The 21,736-nt window shown below is 38.5% G+C and overlaps 1 protein-coding gene across 5 annotated transcripts in view; it reads left to right on the top strand.

Moving 5' to 3' along the window:
- Positions 1-21,736, top strand: part of LOC145990892 (bestrophin-2-like) — a 317,135-nt gene that overhangs the window by 275,875 nt on the left and 19,524 nt on the right. For all 5 annotated transcript variants that reach the window (XM_083126371.1, XM_083126373.1, XM_083126370.1 and 2 more), the window contains 2 exons: positions 18,522-18,701; positions 20,445-20,552. In XM_083126371.1, the coding sequence (XP_082982497.1) occupies positions 18,522-18,701; positions 20,445-20,552 (288 nt within the window). The remainder of the gene's footprint in view (positions 1-18,521; positions 18,702-20,444; positions 20,553-21,736) is intronic.

The raw sequence follows: 21,736 nt of genomic DNA, 5'->3' as shown, positions 1-21,736 counted from the left end.
TGTGAAACAAAACAATATTCGTGAAATTCCTTGCTATTTTAGATTTTATGCGACTAAATAGCAGGGTTGTTAAAGGTCCAGAAACCCATAAATTCTAATTGGTTCTATTGGGTTCCGCAACAGGACCGAAACCTTTTCCCCTCACAATTTAAATTAGGTCCATGTTGTGTATTGTTTCATTTCAATACGGGATTTATGCCGGATTTAAATTGATTCGGAGAAAAGTTTCCTCGACCGTATTTGAATTGATCCGAAATAAAAAGGTTCCTGGACCGTATTATATTCATCCGGAAAAAAATGTTTCTGAACCGTATTTAAATTGATCCGGAAAAAATGTTCCTGGACCGTATTTAAATTGATCCGGGGAAAAAAGGTTCCTGGACCGTATTAAATTCATCCGGAAAAAGGTTCCTGGACCGTATTTAAATTGATCCGAAATAAAAAGGTTCCTGGACCGCATTATATTCACCCGGAAAAAAGTTACTGGACCGTATTTAAATGGATCCGGAGAAAAGGTTCCTGGACCGAATTCAAATACTTAAGAGATTAAAAGGTTATTTACGGTCCAGAAACAATTTACGCTTGCTGATTTTCTCTCCTGGACCGGAATTAAATTCATTTTGAAATTCCTGAACCTTGAACAATCCTGCTAAATAGAGTACAATAATATTTATACTTAACTAAAGACGATCTCTAGTTAATACCATTCAATGTCCGAAGAGACTTGAATGCATATCATATCGAAGAGGCCACTCACTCTATAACTTGTCTGAATGCAGCAGCATTTTTCGTGTAACTAGCAAAAACTCTCAAGGTTGTCGGAACTCAGTGTGGAGGTTAATGTACGTACACTCGGTTCCAGGAAGCTTTGGGTTCCTCGCAACACATCCTGTTCTCCTACGTGTATATTTAGGGTGGGGAGTCAGCCATTGTCTCTCTCAGATGAGTCGGTGTCTGGAATTTGAATGTTTGAAATGCATTAATATTACATCGACGAAAAGCGTCTTGACTCCTCTTTATATTACAATGTTCAGTTGCAGGCAGGAGTGCACGCAAACTGTCAGATTTTTTTTAGGGTAGAACAGTGTGCGAATTAATGTGGGGGGTATGCCGGGGATGCACCCCAACAAGACATATTATCTCCTGAAAAAAATATTTTTATCCCCCTCAAAGATTGATTGATTTGGTGTTTTAACTCCAATTTATGCACAGAAAGGCTAATTGGGACTGGACCTACAGTTTAGAGTAGGATCCGAACCACTATGTGCTTCCACCGGGTATCGAACCCGGGACCCCTTGATTTCAGGGTGACGACGCTCCACTGCGCCATCGGGGAGGCCCCCTCAAAGAAACTGTAATTGAAAGCATTTTTTTTAATTATGCAAAAATGAAAATTCAATTCGTGTCCATTAATGATTTATGATCGCGAAAGATTTCCCTGCAGAAAAGTTTCCAACCTTGTGGATTAGAGGAGGACACCATTCTGCAACTGCAAATGAACGACTCACCGATCCAAGACACAGCAGGCTGTTCTCCACTTAGTGCTAATATTTCACATGTATAAAGTTGTTCACAAGAAACATGTGGGTAGGTTAGAATTGACGTTAACTTTTAACATGGCAATAGAAATTTGGTCAAGTTTTTGGTGCTACTAGTCGATACCTCTTTTTGTGTACGAGTATTTTTTTTTATTTATTTATTATGTAAATATATTAAGTGTATAAGTTTACCCTCAAAAGCGTTTTGCTTCGCTCGGAATCGTTTGGAGATTTCTAATGTGCAACACTGTATCAAGATTACGTTGCAGACTAAACCGTTAAAAGTCAATGTGAAAGCTCCGAGCTTGAGTTGTTATTTCATTCGCGACTACAGGTGCCCTGGACAGAGCTGCGAATGGAGTGAGGAACAGACCTTGAACCAAGAGCGTGTAAATTTCCTACTGTGCGAGAGAGTGTGGTTTTTTGTTACTTTCCGTGATACTTGATGAAGGATTATAGAACGCTTGCAAACATGCTTGCATCGACACACTATGGACTAAAGTTTTTTTATTTCAAGTTTCTGTTGAACGTTGTACAAAATACACACTTTCCCAACATGGTCAAATTGACTTATCAATTTGTATTTGCTCTGAAATGAATAGTCTGTGGAGAATGCTCTCGAAAAAATGTTGTCGTGTACGTCGCGTCGCGGTAGGTCGCGTCGCGGTAGGTCGCGTCGCGGTAGGTCGCGTTGGACACTAATAAAGTGTTAATTAACTGTTAACACGTGTTGTTACTCTTTGTAAAACCAATTTCGGAAATATCTGCGCTGAGGTTCAACAGTTTCAGTTTACAAATATTGATGGGGTTACAAGCATGGGCGCTGCCAGGAATTTTGACAGGAGGGGGCAAACTCGGGGGAAAGCAGGTCCCCCCCCCCCAAAAAAAAGCTTGTAGCCTCAGTCTCCAGATTATCGAATAATAGGAATACACATTTGTCAATTTTGATGCCAACTTGCTGTACTCGTCGGATGACATTAGCCTGAGGCAAGGGCGCTCGCAAGAAGGGGCCATGGGGGCACTTTTCCCCGCCCTGAGATTTCTGGAAAGAGTTAATTTAAATTCGAATGGTGAAATTGTAGAGATATTTTATAACAAAAAAATGTTGTTCTGTGTGACACGGTCCGTAAGTTACAGCAACTATTATTATTATTATTATTATTATTATTATTATAAGCAGTGGCGGCCGGCATCTACTATGATGGGTAGTGCCAACGTGATCAAGAAATCGAAAAAAAATATCTCAATGCACTCCCGTCCCCTCCTTGTGGTTGCGCCACTGGCCAATATGTTTTAACTTTTAATTTATCCTCGTTTGGTAACGTGGAAAACAGTGTATGTAATAAGTAAAAACGCACTAATCTTCACTCACTAACCTATATTTTATACACTACAGGACACTTCCCTAAAAACACAAATACAGGACGAAGGGAAAAAACAAATCCTCTCAACTTCTCTTCCCCCATGCACACGTATTCCAACTGGACGTCGAACATATCCTAGAGATTTGTTGTAAAAGAAATTGTCGAAATGTCGAAGGAAACTCACATCACCATAGGATTTTTCACTTTATAAAAAATATACAAGTCTGGATGGCCCTTCGAACGCATCTATCTTATATGTAAATGTTCATTTAACTTTGGATAAATACTACGTTCGTTTTTTTTTTTTCAAAAGAAGGCAGAATAGTGGATAGTACCTTTCTCAGGAATTACTTTCCAACGGGTCTTGCAAATCAGTCAATAAAGGTGGCAGCTATGTCCCTCGTCGTGCCAAGCGAAAACTGGCTCGGCTGGTGTCTTATGGCTACCCCCCCCTTCCCCTCCCGCCACCTTGTTCCCCGCTGAGACTTCTTCAACCCTCTGCACGTGTCAACTTGGTTAGGCCAGCTCTTGGACGGCTGGGACCATTGTCTCGCGAGGGTATGAAACAGCTGGCGATGCCGCGTGGGATTTGGGGCGGTCGTCAGCTTGACCGATTGCGAGATTCGAATCTCTTTGTATGTAAATTATAAATGTATTAATTTAACATACTTTGGCAAGGTATGAGTTTCTTCTGAGGGTAGTGCCATGGCACGGCGGATATGCCCATCGAGCCACCGCTGATTTTAAGTAGTAGGGTTAAATTTACTTAGTATATTTTACACTCATTATCATCTAACTTTAAAAATAAGCTTGTTCTCAGTATACAGTTATTCAAATTGTATATAGATATAGAATATGGAAATTACAAGTCTATGTAATTAAAGAAAAATAAGTTGTAGTAGTAATAAAAAAATAATAGCAACAATAAAAGCAGTAATAATAGCAATAATAATAATAATCGTTTATTTTACGTACATAAGCTGTAGAATAACATAACATAACAAGTGAGAGTACCATATTTACACTTCAAGTTACAGTTTTCAACGAGATCTAATATTATATCTGATACTAATAATTGTTCATTGTTACATAATATTGTGCAATTAACTGTGTATTGTTCTAATAATAATAATAATGATAATAATCATATTTACTTATACTATAATAATAATAATAAAAGTTTCTATGACTCTGCCCCCCTCCACCTGAGAAAGAATCCTGGGGGCGCCCTTGGCCTGAGGTATTTTAAGATGAAAATGAAAAGTTCCCGACAATGCTGGTCCTCGGGTGAAAATCATAGATCCAAAGCAGCAAGAAGTAAAAAAGTGTATGGCACCAATATTTGCCGAAGAAAGTACTCTTCTACACTTTGTGATGGGTAATTTTCACGATACTGTTGCCGTGAAGTGCAGCGAGGTCGTGTTGGTCGTCTTAATGTGCTCACAAAGTTGTTGAACTCGAACGGACATCTGCAAATTCGTTGTGTGCATTTTCCCGGTCTTGCAGAATCAAGAACGAACATTCAGGGAAAAGCCATGGAGGAGGAAATACCCTCCCTCCTTGCCCTTATGTAGCGGCATCTATGGCTACAAGTTATCAAAAGAAAAACTAGAGTGAAGAAGAACGAAGGGGAATCCAGACTGAGAAAGATTTGATAACAAAGCAGATTAGAGGCCAGTGGAGGAAGATTGGAAGCTGGTCGTGGAGAAGGACAAGGCTCACTAAAGGCCAAGCGTTAAGGAGGGAGAGGAGGGGCACTATATGAAGTGGCTTCTGACTAACAAAAACCATACCTTGGCCGTCATGAACTCAATTTTAAAGCCTAATAGCTTTCATGTATCAAACTCTGTGTATGTATATTCCTGCAAGATCAACTACCTTCCTTCTGAGAAGAGTTCAAGGGATCTCAGTTCAAGAGAACCAGCAGAAGTCCTGGAAAAATCAGCGGGGCTTATGTTCCCTATCTTCTAAGAGCATTCCTACAGGGACGCCATACCTGGAAACGATCCTCACATGTATCTGAGGCGTGATATTAACACGTGAAGGGCATTAATTACCGCGGCATAGCGATATTTGTAGGCAAATCATTCCTGAGAAAATGAAAGTCATTTTTAACCTGATAACCTTTCCACGAAGTTAATTTCCTTGGAAAATTGAAACTTTGATGGGTATATTTATCTTGTGCTTTCATGAACAATAGATGGCCTTAAAATATGTACAATGTAAGACTGACTGTTGATTTTTCTATTGTGAAAACGACATTGACCCCCCCCCAAAGAAATTTGGTATTATAGAAAACCGTAGTATTTAAATTTTAGTAACGTGTAAAACACAAACATTTTTATAACACTATAATACAAGTTGAATCTTACTGCTGAAATTAATTAATTGATTCATTTAAGTCACTGATAAAATTGTTTTCTAATTCTGCATTCTAAACTGAGATAAATTTACTTGTGAATAATGACACTGTAAGACTTAATGCTTTTATGAAAAGAATGTTATTTTTATTTTTATGTTTGGAGTATTTTCGTTTATTCGTTACTTACCGATATTTGTATTCAGTGTTTTGAAGATAGACAAGCAGAAGCAAGTAAATCAGTTTCGACATAGGGCGATAATCTTATCAGAATGCAATGAATTGTAGGCGTCAATTTTGCTAACATCAATTCCAGCAGCTTTCTTGTTGTTGGAAGTTTAATAAGGGAAGTAATATCAAGGAGTATATTAAAATTATTGGACGGTTTTAAACTTATTTGTATCCACATCTTTCTTTCAATCAAACTAGAATTCATTCTTTTTTTCTGCTATTCCCTGCACACTGCAACACGCCGTGAAGGCACGTGGGGTGTGGTGGAGGTAAGGCCCACACACATTTACAATCGTGGCCATTTTTGTGTGTCGGTGATGTGATTAGCACCACTCTCAGGTCGCTTTTATGTGTACATTTTCATACACTATTAAGCCTACCACAGATATAATTTGAGTATGTCTGATACTTCATTGCTTTATAATTAAAGCGAAAATAAAAACACAAGATTATTTAAATGTAATGGAGGAAATTTAGTAAGTATTAATACTTAAAAGAGAGAATTCTTGAACGCCATTAAGGAGAACTTAGGTGAACTGAAATGTAATGGCGTCATAATTGTATTAATAATTCTAAATATGCTTGTGTTGTATGTAAAGAAAAGCCATGTTTATATTTCTATTGATTCTTAATATTCTTGGTCACCTCTATATGGCTGGCTACAATTGTTGTTTTTTTATTTTTGTTAGCGACATTTTCTAAGGGTCGTGAATCAGCGAGAATGCATTTTCAGCCATTTGCGTATGGGAAGCTTATTTCATCGTAATCGAACGTACACTAAGGTAAGAAGTGCAGTTTGGATCCCACTTTAAACTGTACGTCCAGTCCCGTTTAGCCTATATGTGCACAAAGTGGACTTAATTAAAACTAAGGCAGAGCTACCGGTAGCTGTTTCAAGCTGTTTGAACTCCCATCACAGGCGGCAAACAATCCTGTTAATATTACTACAAAGCAATAATAACAATCCTCCAAAACACTACGCTTTGTACAAATAAAGACAACAAATTTAAGAATCAGTGATACTGGAAGAAGTATCCTTCTGGACCGTTCATTTCCGTCCATCCAGGTCAATGTACCAGGATATCTGTGTCCGCGATAATAATTGAACTGCAGACTTTCCAGCGTCTTAACGTTCGACCACAGATAATCGTATTGTAGTACGTTTATCTGTGGTTCGACACTAGCGCCATTGCTTAAGGGCCAGAGTTACAGATAAGATGGCGGATGAGTATCTCCTTAACTATCAGAGCTTGCATATGGAGCGATGGCGAAGTAGTGTTTCCAATAGCAGACGTGCAAAAAATGTATACACTTGTCAAGAAAGTGCAATAACTGTTTGCTTCATTGAGTAATGTTCTCTCTTCCACGACATGACAAGGCAAGGAAGTGCAAAAGGAACGTGAGAAGGCAAATTACTACCGTGCGTCCATTTCGATCTGCAGCCGAGAGATCGGGAGAAGCGTGGCGGGCGGCGCTGGCGGAGATGCCGACATTTGCGGCCTGTAATGCTCGTTTATTTTTACGGACATATCCAGACATTTATATAAATATTGCAAAACGAGCACTAACCTGGGTTATAATTCATCATCTGTAATTCATCCAAGTTCTGCAATTATATACACAAAAAAATACGCTTTAGAAGTGACGATAAGAGTCACAGATAATAAAACATTTTAATCATAGTTTTGACCAGCAATGTCCTGCTTAAGTTTATATCCTTGAAAGAGTTTTGTGTCGATGGGGATCGTTTGGAGGTTTCGAATGTGCAACACTGTATCAAGATTACGCTGCCGACGAAACCATTAAAAGTCAATGGTTTTCGTGAGCTTCCTCGATGAACTCGATGAAATTGGGGCAGCGTTAGAAAGTTATCCAAACAAACCTCTACGCCGTGTTTCACAGGAGATGGGAGTGTCAAAATCATCAGCACATACAGCCACTAAGCTACTAAAATTAAAACCATACTCTTATAACACAGGTTAGTGCTCGTTTTGCAATATTTATATAAATGTCTGCATATGTCCATAAAAATAAGCGGGCATTTCAGGCCGCAAATGTCGGCATCTCCGCCAGCGCCGCCCGCCACGCTTCTCCCGATCTCTCGGCTGCAGATCGAAATGGACGCACGGTAGAAATAATGACGTATTTACGATTTGGCAACAATCAATCAGTTATTGTTTGTTTCAGATATTTCGTAGGGGGTGGGGTAACTGCCCCTCCACCTTACCTTAATCCACCCATAACCCACCAATTGAGAATCTTGACCAAAAAAGCAAGGAACCTCCTGAAAAAGTCCACCTCAACCCGCATACATTCAGAGGTATGCGCGTATTGTCCTGGTGTCTATAAATAAACTAGGACGTCATCCTCAGAATTACGGTTCCCCCGTTTTTGTGTGCTGAGCGCTTTATTTATATCATATTTGATTACATTACATTACATTTGCATCTACTGTATTACATTAAAAATTACATATTGGTCATTTTCATTCATTGTGTCCATTTTACAGGATTATATGGTTAGGTTATAAATTGTTCCTGTTAGTTTCTATTTTACATGTAATTTGGCAGCTTTTGTTCTTTTAATATTAACATCTTGTTCAGGTATCCAAAACAATGTTTTCAGTACATTAGTGAAAGTAATGAAAAATATGATTATATTGTGTGTGTGTGTGTGTGTGTGTATGTATATATATATATATATATATATATATATATATATATATATATATATATATATATATATATATTATTCAAATTAATCAATCCATTATGAAGATATTTTAGAATGAGTAATCTTGAATTTCAGTCTGTCCATTATTTGTCTTCGTCAGTTTATAAATACCGTCAATGGCTCTTACAACATCGTAAGTATCATTAATGTTTTGGATTTTGCTCAGGCAAGACTGTAACGAGTGCACTCACGGCCCCCGAAATGACGTGTCAATCATACCCCGGCACGGGGCCAAACGTCGTTATGTGTAAGGGAAACCGGTCGTGACTCACGGTCCAGTTATCAAGTTCGGTACTGAGACGGTCGTTTATGTCATACTATTGCGAGGCGGAGATTAATACCTTGAAATGTTACACTGTTTTGTTTACCTTTGATATGTAGATTCGAACAATCATAAAACACTAATAGCATAGTATCTGGTACCTGAAAAACGTCAAATAACAACACTGACGAACGGTAAAAAAGTGAATATATATTGTAACAACAAATAAAATATTGCAATCAACAACTGTTTACAAAACCTCCTCACTCTCACAACATTCACGCTATCTCTCTTTCACACACATGAGGTATTTTTACATGTGAAGTATGGATACAAATCATGGATCTCATTAACATATCATTCCTTTTAATTTTTAAACCTTTATGTGAATTTAGGGCATTTGTCTGCCAGCTCCTGTGCTCTTTTAAATTAACTTAAGTGCCAGCCCTCGGAAAGCGGTTAACTAAGACAATGGGTCGGCGTGGTTAAATCTTTCGTTCGAATGAACGTGTGCATCGAGTCGTAAGGACGACATTATACAAGTTTCTTGGACGGGGGTCTTACACACGAGCCTCTCTCGTCCAATGAGAACAACTACTCAATTACATAGTGATGCAAAAACTTAATTGGCTCCAGCTGCCGGAATACACTAATCAATCGTCGGCGCGAGCAAAAATTACCTTAAAAACCACTATGCAACAAATAATACTATTTCATGCGCACGACCTTGCAATAAAAATTACGCTTTCCACAATTAAAAGGGACTCATCAGTCAACTATTGACAAGTTAAATGGCGCGACGGGGCGGTCGGTTACACAAGAAATGGAGCACACTTTGACAATTTACACTAAATATTAAAGAAATGAAATGGAGCTTCTAACGCTGAATGCAGACAATTAAATTAGAACATCTGAACATGAAATAACCCTTTTTTTACAATAATACCAAAAATTATCAGACGCGGAAATTAGGTTTGGGTTTTTCTGAGTAACTTTGCGAATAAGTGAGACTTCGGCGTTAACTGTACGGTGTTGATACTAACGACGCACGTTTACATGTACATGAGACCCTCTGAAGTATACTGTACCAGACTCTGCTACATGGCGTGGTCATTCATCTCTCCTGGACGCGGGACTTGCACACGGTTCCTTTGTTAGGTGCCGTGCAGTGATCACTCCATCGTGATCACCACTACCACTCTGCCTCCAATTCCAAGGGGGTTCTTTCTCTCAGGGCTGCCAATTTCCTATCAGCACATATCAACAGGTGAATGACTATGAAGAGCGACGCATAGCGTTACGCAAAATTGGGAAGGAAAACATAACAACTGATGAGGGAAAACGCTCAAAATCAAAATAAAACAAATACCATCCTTTTAAAATCATCATTGCTTAGCTGCATGGCTGGGGAGAGACCTGCGCTCGATCGCCAGCTCTAAACTTCGAAGGAGACGAAGAAAGTGAGCGGAAACATCCATCGCAACACTTTAGGCTGCTCTCATACTGAACTAGGCTTCGTGGCGGTTCCTCTCTCGAACCTTTAGGCCACCCTCTGTCGTCAGCGTCCTCGAGCATAAATCGCCTTCGAAAAACTATACAATCGCAGCTATTACATTTAAAAAAATCACGAAGACAAAGCGTCCATCCTCATCTTTACCTTCCTATTTCTTCAATCACCTTTCAATATCCTATGTCATCTGTTTCTTCACCTCGGCTAAAACTCAGTGGGCTAATGGGATACTCTGACCCCTCTCAGGTACGGGTATAGTAGTAGAAATACGTGGGATATGAAGCTTCGACTGTTATGTACTAAATCATTTGACAGGCTATGGAAAAGGGAGATTTTATAAATGAATAACATCTGTTTCCGAAGAAAGGTCTGCGTCTTCAGTAGGCTTCTTTATGGGCAATTATTTTCCTGAAGATGGTTTATTTTCAAGATACTTTTATAAATTTACATCTTAGTTACAGATCTCCATAAATAAAGGACAGAACAGATTTCCTTCTTATAATTAAATCTACACGACTTTTGCAGTTTATTTACATAATATGGATCAAGCTGTCATATCAGTTATATACAGACGACCAGGCGCTTGCTTGGAACTTTATGAACGCTCCTTGACATAATGAAGCATAACTTTGACGTGACTGGCGAAGGTTTTAAGTATTGACTCCGATTTTAATATAAATTGGACATTATGGTCTGGCTTCAAGATATATATGCAGAAATACAAACTGCTATAATTCATAAAATATTAAAGACATCGACTTGATATCGGGTATGGCAACATGTTAGCATGTTCACAGGGCGAAACCTAACCATGCCAGATATCAACAATGAATAACCTGATCAATAAATAATTATCATGGAGACGAAATAATCTGAACTTATTCTTCCGTATGATGGCATGTTAGCATGCCCACAGGGCGAACCTACTCATACGGCAGAATAACATTAAGTCCTGTTGCTTTATGCAAAAATTGAAAATATATTACGTATATGTTTCGAAGAAATAAAACTGAATTATCACAAAGGTTGGAAGAAATCGTAAATTAACTTATTCTCACGCATGGTGACATGTTAGCATGTCCACAGGGCGAACCTAACCATGCGTCAGAATAACAGTAAGTTCTGAGTCGAAATTTAACATTATTTTGTGAAGATTTTATTTAAAATTTCAGAAAACTTCAAAATAAAGTTGAAATGAACTTATTCTTTCGTATGGTGACATGTTAGCATGTCCACAGGGCGAACCTACCCATACGACAGAATAACTATGTCTCTAAGCTAATTTGGGAACGAAGACTGAGTTCTTGAACCCTCCCATAAAGGGAGCTGAGTATTTAAGATGTTAATCCATCGGAGTCGGTGATGAAAATGCCCCAGAATTAGGTTCCGAAGCTGTATTTATATCCTCGCATGTCAAGCAGAGCGCCTCCCGTGACACAAAAGATAAACATAGCTACAGCTGTGATATGCAGAACTAATTTGTGTATAATGGCAATATTCTAAAGATTAAACAGTATGTTCCATAAGGTTCATTTTCTATGTCTAACACAACAGTTATGATCCTTAAAGTTTCTATAATATTCTCTACTATAAAGTTGTCACATTCTTAAAAACTTCTTTCCAATGTCCATAAGGCTTATATTACTAATAACTTTAACTGAAATTTAGCTCTTATGGCTTTCATAATAGTTTGATTCTAAAACTGAGAACACATATTTTTGACTAATTGTCAACAATGAAAGATTTTGCTTTCAAGAAGCTTGCAAATAACACATTCTAAACTTCTCGAATGACAGAATTAAGTCATTAGTTCAATTATTAAATATCTCATCTTTCATAAAGTTTTTATAGTGAATATAAAAAGTAAAATAATTAAGAATAATATTAAATATGACCGAATCTTTGATATGGTTCGGAAGGATCATATCATATCCCCCCCTGGTCAAAAATAATTTCTTCGGCGTAGTTAACGAAGAAGGAGAAATTATTTCAGCTCACAAATCTATATATGAACCTTTTTCCCGTAAAATTTAAATAATGACATTCAATTTTCAGACTATAAGTACTTATATACATATATAATGAGAGATGCACTTGTATAGACGTCAGATATTTACAATACGCTCAACTTAACCTACACATACTCTAACACACATATAGACCAGTACGCACATAGATTAATATACACTTAGATTAAGATACACATAGAGTAACACACATATAGATCAGTACGCACATAGATCAAGATACACATAGAGTAACACACATATATATCAGTACGCATATAGATTAATATACACTTAGATTAAGATACGCATAGACTAATCATAGACAAAGATACAGATCTGTATTCACTCATACATGCACACCCATTTACTTACACCTATTTATTTACATCTATTCACAAACGTATATACATATTTACATAAGTGCCTGCTGTTTATGCCCCACAGTCAGTGCTTTTCAATTATTATTTTTTTGTGTCTGAGGATAGCGAATCCATTCCTTACATTGACATAGCGTAGAATTCGCCTCTTAGCAGCGGACTTACTATAATCGGTGCAAAATTTCTGCATGACTTCATGCACTAAGTCATCGAATTTTAACTGCCTTTCCCCCAATATGCTTTCAATAACACACTTAAAGTCTTTATTGGGTTCCATCTGATTTACGGTACGACCACTAATCTGAATCGTTTCACTTGCATCATTGTCGCATCCGAGCGGCACTCCATCTTCTTCTTCTAGAAACTTGTCCTTTATAGTATCATTCGTCAAAGTACTTAATATCTGGTCAAATTCTATGTCCAGATTAGGCGATAAACACAAACTGACCATATCGTCACTATCCACAGGGTACACATTTCCTCCAGTTGCAACGTCAAAGGTGGTCATTTCCTCGGATGTTATTCTTGGGGCATTAGTCCAAGCACTTGGATCCTCCGTAGCTATAGCAACGTCTCGAAATTGAGGTTCAGGATGTCCTTCCAGTTCCAATGGATCGACTCCAGCCTCCTTCATTTCCGGGTTTCTAGTCTGGGTTGACCTCTCCACGCACTCACTGGATCTTCGCATATCCTTGGCTTCGCTCAGCTGATCTTGCATCCAGGATTTAAGGTTGTCAAACTGGGAATTTAGCTGTTGTGACAAAGTCTCGGTTGCACGAGAAATTCCGTGGCTGACGTGACCTTTTATTCTATCTTCCATCTTGTAGATTTGCTCTTCAACCACAGTTGACATGGATGTCTCCAATTGAATCTCTCGATATAGATCCCTTTCAGCTTGCTCGAATTGTTGATGCCAGTCTCTATACTTTTGGGAGTTGATGTTATCTAATTCTCGCTTCATTCTCAATGCCTGTCTCTCGTTATGTTCTTTATACCTTTTTGTCAATGATAGCTGACTTTAAATTCAAAGGGTCGGTGTTATACACTTGTGCAGCATGATAAACACGGGAACTGCCTAGATCCATATCGTTTAGATAAGCACTTAATAATAGTTAAAGAGGATTGTGAACAACTTGTCCAACTTTCTGAGTAAGAATGACAACAATGGGATGCGTCGCGGCTTAATACAGTAGAAGCTCAATAGCTTTCTTTTTATCAAATATACTTTGAATCCGATCTTCCTCTTTTTCGTTCCATATGCTCACTAAATAAACCAAATTTGCCCTTATACATATTTTTCCAAGTGATCCTTCTCCCATGCCTTGCGCTGAAGTTTAATACATTGTTGTTTAGCATCTTTATAAATAAAATAGAAGCTCTGGAATTTCGTGATCTTGTACACAAACGAAGTTCTTTCTATATCAATGTCACGACAACAATCGGGAACATTTAGTCCTGAACTCGAAGTAAGATTTTTACTTGTGCTATGCAAATGCTTCTTGTCCATATCGAAACAAAATATAACTGTGCTTTTCTACTACTATGAAAGTTCAATGGTCTTGCACAATGAATCTCAACTTTAAACAATTGTATTGCCCTTGTACACTACACAATCGAGCCAACACGTTTAGGATACCACTATTGATATCGAGGCCCACGTTGTGAATGCCATTTGTTATGGTATCCGACGCCGAGCCGTCGTCGTGATCAACACATATCAACAGGTGAATGACTATGAAGAGCGACGCATAGCGTTACGCAAAATTGGGAAGGAAAACATAACAACTGATGAGGGAAAACGCTCAAAATCAAAATAAAACAAATACCATCCTTTTAAAATCATCATTGCTTAGCTGCATGGCTGGGGAGAGACCTGCGCTCGATCGCCAGCTCTAAACTTCGAAGGAGACGAAGAAAGTGAGCGGAAACATCCATCGCAACACTTTAGGCTGCTCTCATACTGAACTAGGCTTCGTGGCGGTTCCTCTCTCGAACCTTTAGGCCACCCTCTGTCGTCAGCGTCCTCGAGCATAAATCGCCTTCGAAAAACTATACAATCGCAGCTATTACATTTAAAAAAATCACGAAGACAAAGCGTCCATCCTCATCTTTACCTTCCTATTTCTTCAATCACCTTTCAATATCCTATGTCATCTGTTTCTTCACCTCGGCTAAAACTCAGTGGGCTAATGGGATACTCTGACCCCTCTCAGGTACGGGTATAGTAGTAGAAATACGTGGGATATGAAGCTTCGACTGTTATGTACTAAATCATTTGACAGGCTATGGAAAAGGGAGATTTTATAAATGAATAACATCTGTTTCCGAAGAAAGGTCTGCGTCTTCAGTAGGCTTCTTTATGGGCAATTATTTTCCTGAAGATGGTTTATTTTCAAGATACTTTTATAAATTTACATCTTAGTTACAGATCTCCATAAATAAAGGACAGAACAGATTTCCTTCTTATAATTAAATCTACACGACTTTTGCAGTTTATTTACATAATATGGATCAAGCTGTCATATCAGTTATATACAGACGACCAGGCGCTTGCTTGGAACTTTATGAACGCTCCTTGACATAATGAAGCATAACTTTGACGTGACTGGCGAAGGTTTTAAGTATTGACTCCGATTTTAATATAAATTGGACATTATGGTCTGGCTTCAAGATATATATGCAGAAATACAAACTGCTATAATTCATAAAATATTAAAGACATCGACTTGATATCGGGTATGGCAACATGTTAGCATGTTCACAGGGCGAAACCTAACCATGCCAGATATCAACAATGAATAACCTGATCAATAAATAATTATCATGGAGACGAAATAATCTGAACTTATTCTTCCGTATGATGGCATGTTAGCATGCCCACAGGGCGAACCTACTCATACGGCAGAATAACATTAAGTCCTGTTGCTTTATGCAAAAATTGAAAATATATTACGTATATGTTTCGAAGAAATAAAACTGAATTATCACAAAGGTTGGAAGAAATCGTAAATTAACTTATTCTCACGCATGGTGACATGTTAGCATGTCCACAGGGCGAACCTAACCATGCGTCAGAATAACAGTAAGTTCTGAGTCGAAATTTAACATTATTTTGTGAAGATTTTATTTAAAATTTCAGAAAACTTCAAAATAAAGTTGAAATGAACTTATTCTTTCGTATGGTGACATGTTAGCATGTCCACAGGGCGAACCTACCCATACGACAGAATAACTATGTCTCTAAGCTAATTTGGGAACGAAGACTGAGTTCTTGAACCCTCCCATAAAGGGAGCTGAGTATTTAAGATGTTAATCCATCGGAGTCGGTGATGAAAATGCCCCAGAATTAGGTTCCGAAGCTGTATTTATATCCTCGCATGTCAAGCAGAGCGCCTCCCGTGACACAAAAGATAAACATAGCTACAGCTGTGATATGCAGAACTAATTTGTGTATAATGGCAATATTCTAAAGATTAAACAGTATGTTCCATAAGGTTCATTTTCTATGTCTAACACAACAGTTATGATCCTTAAAGTTTCTATAATATTCTCTACTATAAAGTTGTCACATTCTTAAAAACTTCTTTCCAATGTCCATAAGGCTTATATTACTAATAACTTTAACTGAAATTTAGCTCTTATGGCTTTCATAATAGTTTGATTCTAAAACTGAGAACACATATTTTTGACTAATTGTCAACAATGAAAGATTTTGCTTTCAAGAAGCTTGCAAATAACACATTCTAAACTTCTCGAATGACAGAATTAAGTCATTAGTTCAATTATTAAATATCTCATCTTTCATAAAGTTTTTATAGTGAATATAAAAAGTAAAATAATTAAGAATAATATTAAATATGACCGAATCTTTGATATGGTTCGGAAGGATCATATCACCTTTGTGGCGAAATTGTCCTCCGAGGTCGATCGCGACGAAGAATAATTGCGACGATCTGGTGTACTTGCACCTCCTTAGTACTTCGGGCGTTCCTCTTGCCACTAGCGTCGGATGTACGTGGTCACGCGCCGGTCAGGAATCTCTCCAGTCTCGGGCATCAATTCGGCGTCGTTCTGGAAGCGTCGTTCTGGAGTCGTCCTTCAATCTCTCTCTCTGGTGGCGGGCTTCGATCGGCGTCGTTCTGAAAACGTCCTTCGGGCTTTGGGCAGTGTTTGGCTTTGGTGTCGTTTTTGGCGTTGGCTGACTGGCTTCGGCGTCGTTGCAGGCGTCAGGGGGAGCGACGGCCCCCTTCTCTATCTTTTTTTAGCCCTCCATCCTTATGTAGTCCACGCTTGGCAAAAAACAAATCACCGCGTAATCTTCACCAAAATAAGGCGCACACTGGTAACGCTCTATCTGCGATTCACTCACGGTACGTAAGGAAACAAAGTCCACGGACACAAAACAATAATCACGCGAGAGTGTAGCGCGGAGATGCTCTCTCTATGAAATCCGGGTAAAAACTGTGTCTGGGATGGTAGCACCGTATATTTATAAGAGAATCCAATTTGTCCGTTGAAACCCACGCTCAGGTAGCTTGGCTTCGCTTTTGGAGGAGACGCGAATGACCTGTGTCCATTGTCTTGAAACTCGGTCACCGAGGCGTCTTCGATCCTTGCAGGCTCGGGCTCCAGCTGGTGTACCTGGTCATCCGTGAACATGGGTTCGACCGCCCGCTGACTTGAAGCCCGGTCTCGACGAAAATATTCCTTTCGTATCTCCGTGTCGGTGCAAATATGTCATGTCCTAAGCCGAAAAGACAGTTCCGCTGTCACTCAAGAAAAACCCGTCCCCAACTTCCGACGTATGGCTCGGATACAAATTTATCCACAAAATAAAGAACCTCACACTTTTATATTTGAACATAAATGAATCAATAAACAAAAATAATTTATCTCGAACTGCGTTTCACATGTCACTAGATACCGTGACAAGACTCCCAAGTTGTTTTCAAGTCGTCTCTCTTAACGAGGAACGCTAGTGGCAACCCTGCCACGCGCCCCTGGTAGTTATGTCAGAGCAAGCATTTGCTGTGTTGGGTTGCATACGTACAGGATAGCTTTTAAGCGCTTATAGCGTAGAAACTAACCGCTTTCGAGGTAAACTTTATAGGGAAAAGTTACTTGTTTCTATGATATCTACCAGCAGCCAAGCGTTGTTGAGAGAGTTTTGCGACACACTGTATATAATGAAGACAGTATATCAAGCAAGAATGAAATGTTGGAATATTAAATGAGAAAAAACAAAGATTAGTAACTCTTATACGGGGTTGTAATTTCACTAATTTGTGCTTTATTGAAGTTGAATAATATGTCTTGATTGCATGTAGGGTTACCAGAAGACAAACTTTATAAAGGAGGACATTTTTTGATTTCACAATCTATAAAAGAGGACATTATTAGATGCAGCACTTCGAAGACAAGTATGTGTGTACTAGTGTTTTGGTGAGCTTGTAGATCACACCACCTATAAAATAATTTTACACCGTTTCAGTATAACTAATAATAAGCAAATGTCTGAATGTTCTAATATTTAAATATTTACTATGTCTGTAGTATTATACGATTTTAAAACTTGGTGTCTTACTTTGAAAGAATAGCATAAATTGAGAGTTTTTGAAAATATAGCACTTTGGAGAATATTTGGACCTAAAACAGATGAAGAGGGGAATGGAGAATATTGCAAAATGAAAAGAACTGCATAAACTAGATTCTAACATTATTAGTACCATTAAATCAAGAATATTTAGATGCGCATGTTATGTAGCACGTATGGGAGAAGAGCGGAGGGTTTGGAATTTTTTTGCAGGAAAACCTGAAGGAAACCTTGGCCCTTAGGGAGTCCAAGACAAAGATAGGAAGATAATATTAGAGTACATTTGAATGAGATTGGTAAAGATAATGAAGATTGGATTCGTAAAATTTTGTTACGAATTTTGAAGTTGAAGAGGACATTTCTCTTCCCCATTTTCCTAAAACCCGCCCGGACCATTTCTAGGACCCGAAAACGTGGACATGTCCGGGTAAAAGAGAACATCTGGTAACTCTAATTGCATGGGATTTAGCTACTTTAGGCAGAATTTTCCAGCAGCAGGGTGTTCAATATCATGTATGATCTTATGATTCCGTTTTGTCCGCCAGGTGGTGACTCTGTCCGTGTACACGTACTTCGTGGCGATCCTGATGGGGAAGCAGATGGTGGCGCCATTCGAAGACCCAGCGGCCAACGTCACGGACAGCGGCTTCCTGGGCCTGCACCACCACAAGGGGGACCCCCACCACGAGCCGGACCTCTACTTCCCGTTCTTCACGGCGTTGCAGGTGGGTGTCCACAAGTCCTTCTCCTTGTTTGCGTCTTTGTTTGGCGTCTCTGCACTTGCAAACACTCCGAAATGTTCATAAATAAGAATGCACGCGTTGTTTGTTCAGGATGGTGTTTGGGGTCAATGTTCAGTGCAGACGGTCATTTCCTGGTGCAGATACGATCCATCAGAGCTGCAACGAACTTGCATATTGGAGCGATGGTAATGTTTCCAATAGTGGACGTGCAAATTATGTATACACTTGTCAGGAAAGTGCAATAACTGTTTGCTTCATTGAGTATTCTTCTCTCTTCCGGTATATGATAAAGCAAGAAAGTGCAAAAGAAACGGTGACGTACTTACGATTTCAAGGTACTAAGTGTGTTTTGTTACTAGTGCAAATGTGTTTCTAATACACGGAACTGAAAATGCATCAATTGACAAAGCTAAACGTGTCATTTGGTTTCTTTGAAATGATCGTCTCCAATCTTCTCTATTGATACATTTTTAATGCATCACACACAACAGCAGCTGCTAAAAGTACCCTTTGGTGCATTTCTGTGTGTATTTTGATGTACCAAAAGTGCATCATTATCAGTATGTGCACTTTAATGTGTTCCTTAAGGGGAAGAGTGACAGTTTGGCGCCAGGTATGGATTCATCTCAATATCGTCGGAATGAGCACTGCTACTAAAATATCCTTCGGCTAAAAAAAAAAAAAAAGGTATGACTTTCTCCCCATGTTGCAAGTGGAAGCTGTTTTTAAAGTTGATTATTAAGCTAGACACGATGCTTGAAATATATATATATATATTTTTCAGAATCCCGTGCATTCCTTATGCAACAACTTCAAGTTATGGCTAATCAAGTGAGAGTTTCGACATTTTCTCTGACAACTGAAATCTTCAACGTGACCTCTTTCCGTTAAATTTTTTCTACGCCATCAGAAGTTTGATACTCCCAAGAGAACAAATAAAATAATACTTCCGTAATTGTAATGCTAAGTTTACTCCTCCTCCCACGACCATCCAGCTCACAGACCTCTCTTTCCCCACCTCGGAGTAGACAAAGGTCGGTTGGGGAGGAGCAGTTTAGAGTTCTCGCATCTGGCTGAACACAATCTGTTCCTCCTGCCCTTAAGTCAACATTTTTATGTCAATTGGCACATTTTGAGTTCTGTGTGTACTATCGCCTTGCAATTGCACACCAAAACATTAAAAAACAAATAAGTTGTACATTGCAGAAAACACTATAACACAATTAAATCTAAGCTGAATTCATTATTAAAAAAACATTCCTAGCCTTTACATTCAACTCTAATTTGCGATTTTTATGTGAGAATACAAAAATTCAAGGTGGTATATTATTGTCCAACATGGAATATGGACAAATTTCAATACGTGAATTCCTTAACTTAGAAAGCAGTAACTCCATTGTTTCAAAAGCAAATGTTAACCAGCAAACCCAAAATGAATTCATTAACTTGGCACTTTAATAAAAAGTAGAAATTCCTAATTAGGAATTTGAATCTGATGGACTTAGTGAAGATATTCGAAAGTTGTTCGTTGATGTGCATCTTTTCTTAAGACATTGTTTAGCATATGATCCTGATAAAACTATTATTACGTTTGTACCTAAGACAAAAATTCAGTTAATGAAACACTAACTCAATCATAAATAAACATTAATAAGCGTACAAACACTACATGTAAATTGTTCTGTTGTTTTATTTTTCGTGCTATATTTTAAAATTACTTTCCAGTTTTGTTTCTACATCGGATGGCTGAAGGTAGCAGAGGTCCTTATAAACCCTTTCGGAGAAGATGATGACGACATCGAACTTAATTGGCTCATAGACAGACACGTCAAGGTAGGGTCAATTTTGTTTATTTTTGTCTTAATACTGTGTGTTGTTCTTCCATTATACAGGGTGTATCATAAGTAATAGCTCAAACTGACACAGTTGAAGCACGATAATAGAAGCAAAAGAGTTTCAGTAAACATGGGTCCGCAAACGAGCCGTTTTAGAGGTAATTGCGAATGTGTGGTTACAAGTCGCCACTGACTTCATTGTTTGTAAACGTCGTCCTAGTTGGTAAATTGCTAATAATGTGTGCGAATGTGTGGTTAGAAACAGTCACTGATTGCATTGTGTAAACACAGAGTGCTTTACTCCTTGCGCGTTCCGAGGTTTGCTCTTTGTTTACAAAACAGAACATTTCCGAGAGGTGGCGTTGTAATCAAACAGAATGGATACAATACAGAGAATTGTACATGCTTGTGTCCAATTCCGAAATGAAACGGGGGTGTTCGAAAGAATTCGAAACTCAATGCGGAATCGCGTACAGTATTGCATACAGATGCAAGGACGGCACTTCGAACACCTCCTTTAACAGGTACGAGTGTACGTAATTGTAACATACTAACGTTTGTTAAAGTAAGTAGAATGTTCAATAAAAGCAATGAGATCTCCAATTACTTTTCTTACTGTATTATTAGCATTTTACCAACTAGGACGACGTTTGCAAACAATGATGTCAGTGGCGGATTTTAACCACACAGTCGCAATTATCTCGAAAACGGCTCGTTTGCGGACTCATCTTTACTGAGACTGTTTTGGTTCTATTATCGTGTACTTTCACCTGTGTCAGTTTGCGATATTGCTTATGATACACCCTGTATAGGTTGATACATATTGTACAGTGCGTTCAGTTTGGCTCGGGGCCAAGTTAGCACGTGACTGCAGAACGGCGAGGCATGGTGCAGATGCCGGGGCATTTTCGTCCCGTAAGATCTCGCTTATTTTTATGCAAATATATCTAGCATGCTGACAATTATATTTATATTGCATATACCTAGTCTTACCATAAATACTGTCACAAAGTTTTAAGTAAATTGACACAAAATGCTGAGATATATTTTAATATTCTAATAACATTACTGAAATGGATGCATGAAAAATCAAAATCACAAATCGTTATTCAAAATGGTCACCCTTAGCAAGCACACAGTCCTTAAGTCTTTGTGGCCATTCATCAATTGAATTACGCAACA

The sequence above is a fragment of the Lepisma saccharinum genome, chromosome 8 (genome assembly GCF_977018435.1).
Source record: "Lepisma saccharinum chromosome 8, izLepSacc3.1, whole genome shotgun sequence".
In the NCBI taxonomy this organism is placed as follows: Eukaryota; Metazoa; Arthropoda; class Insecta; order Zygentoma; family Lepismatidae; genus Lepisma; species Lepisma saccharinum.
The sequence above is the reverse complement of the archived record's forward strand: the minus strand, read 5'-3'. Positions and strand labels throughout refer to the sequence as shown.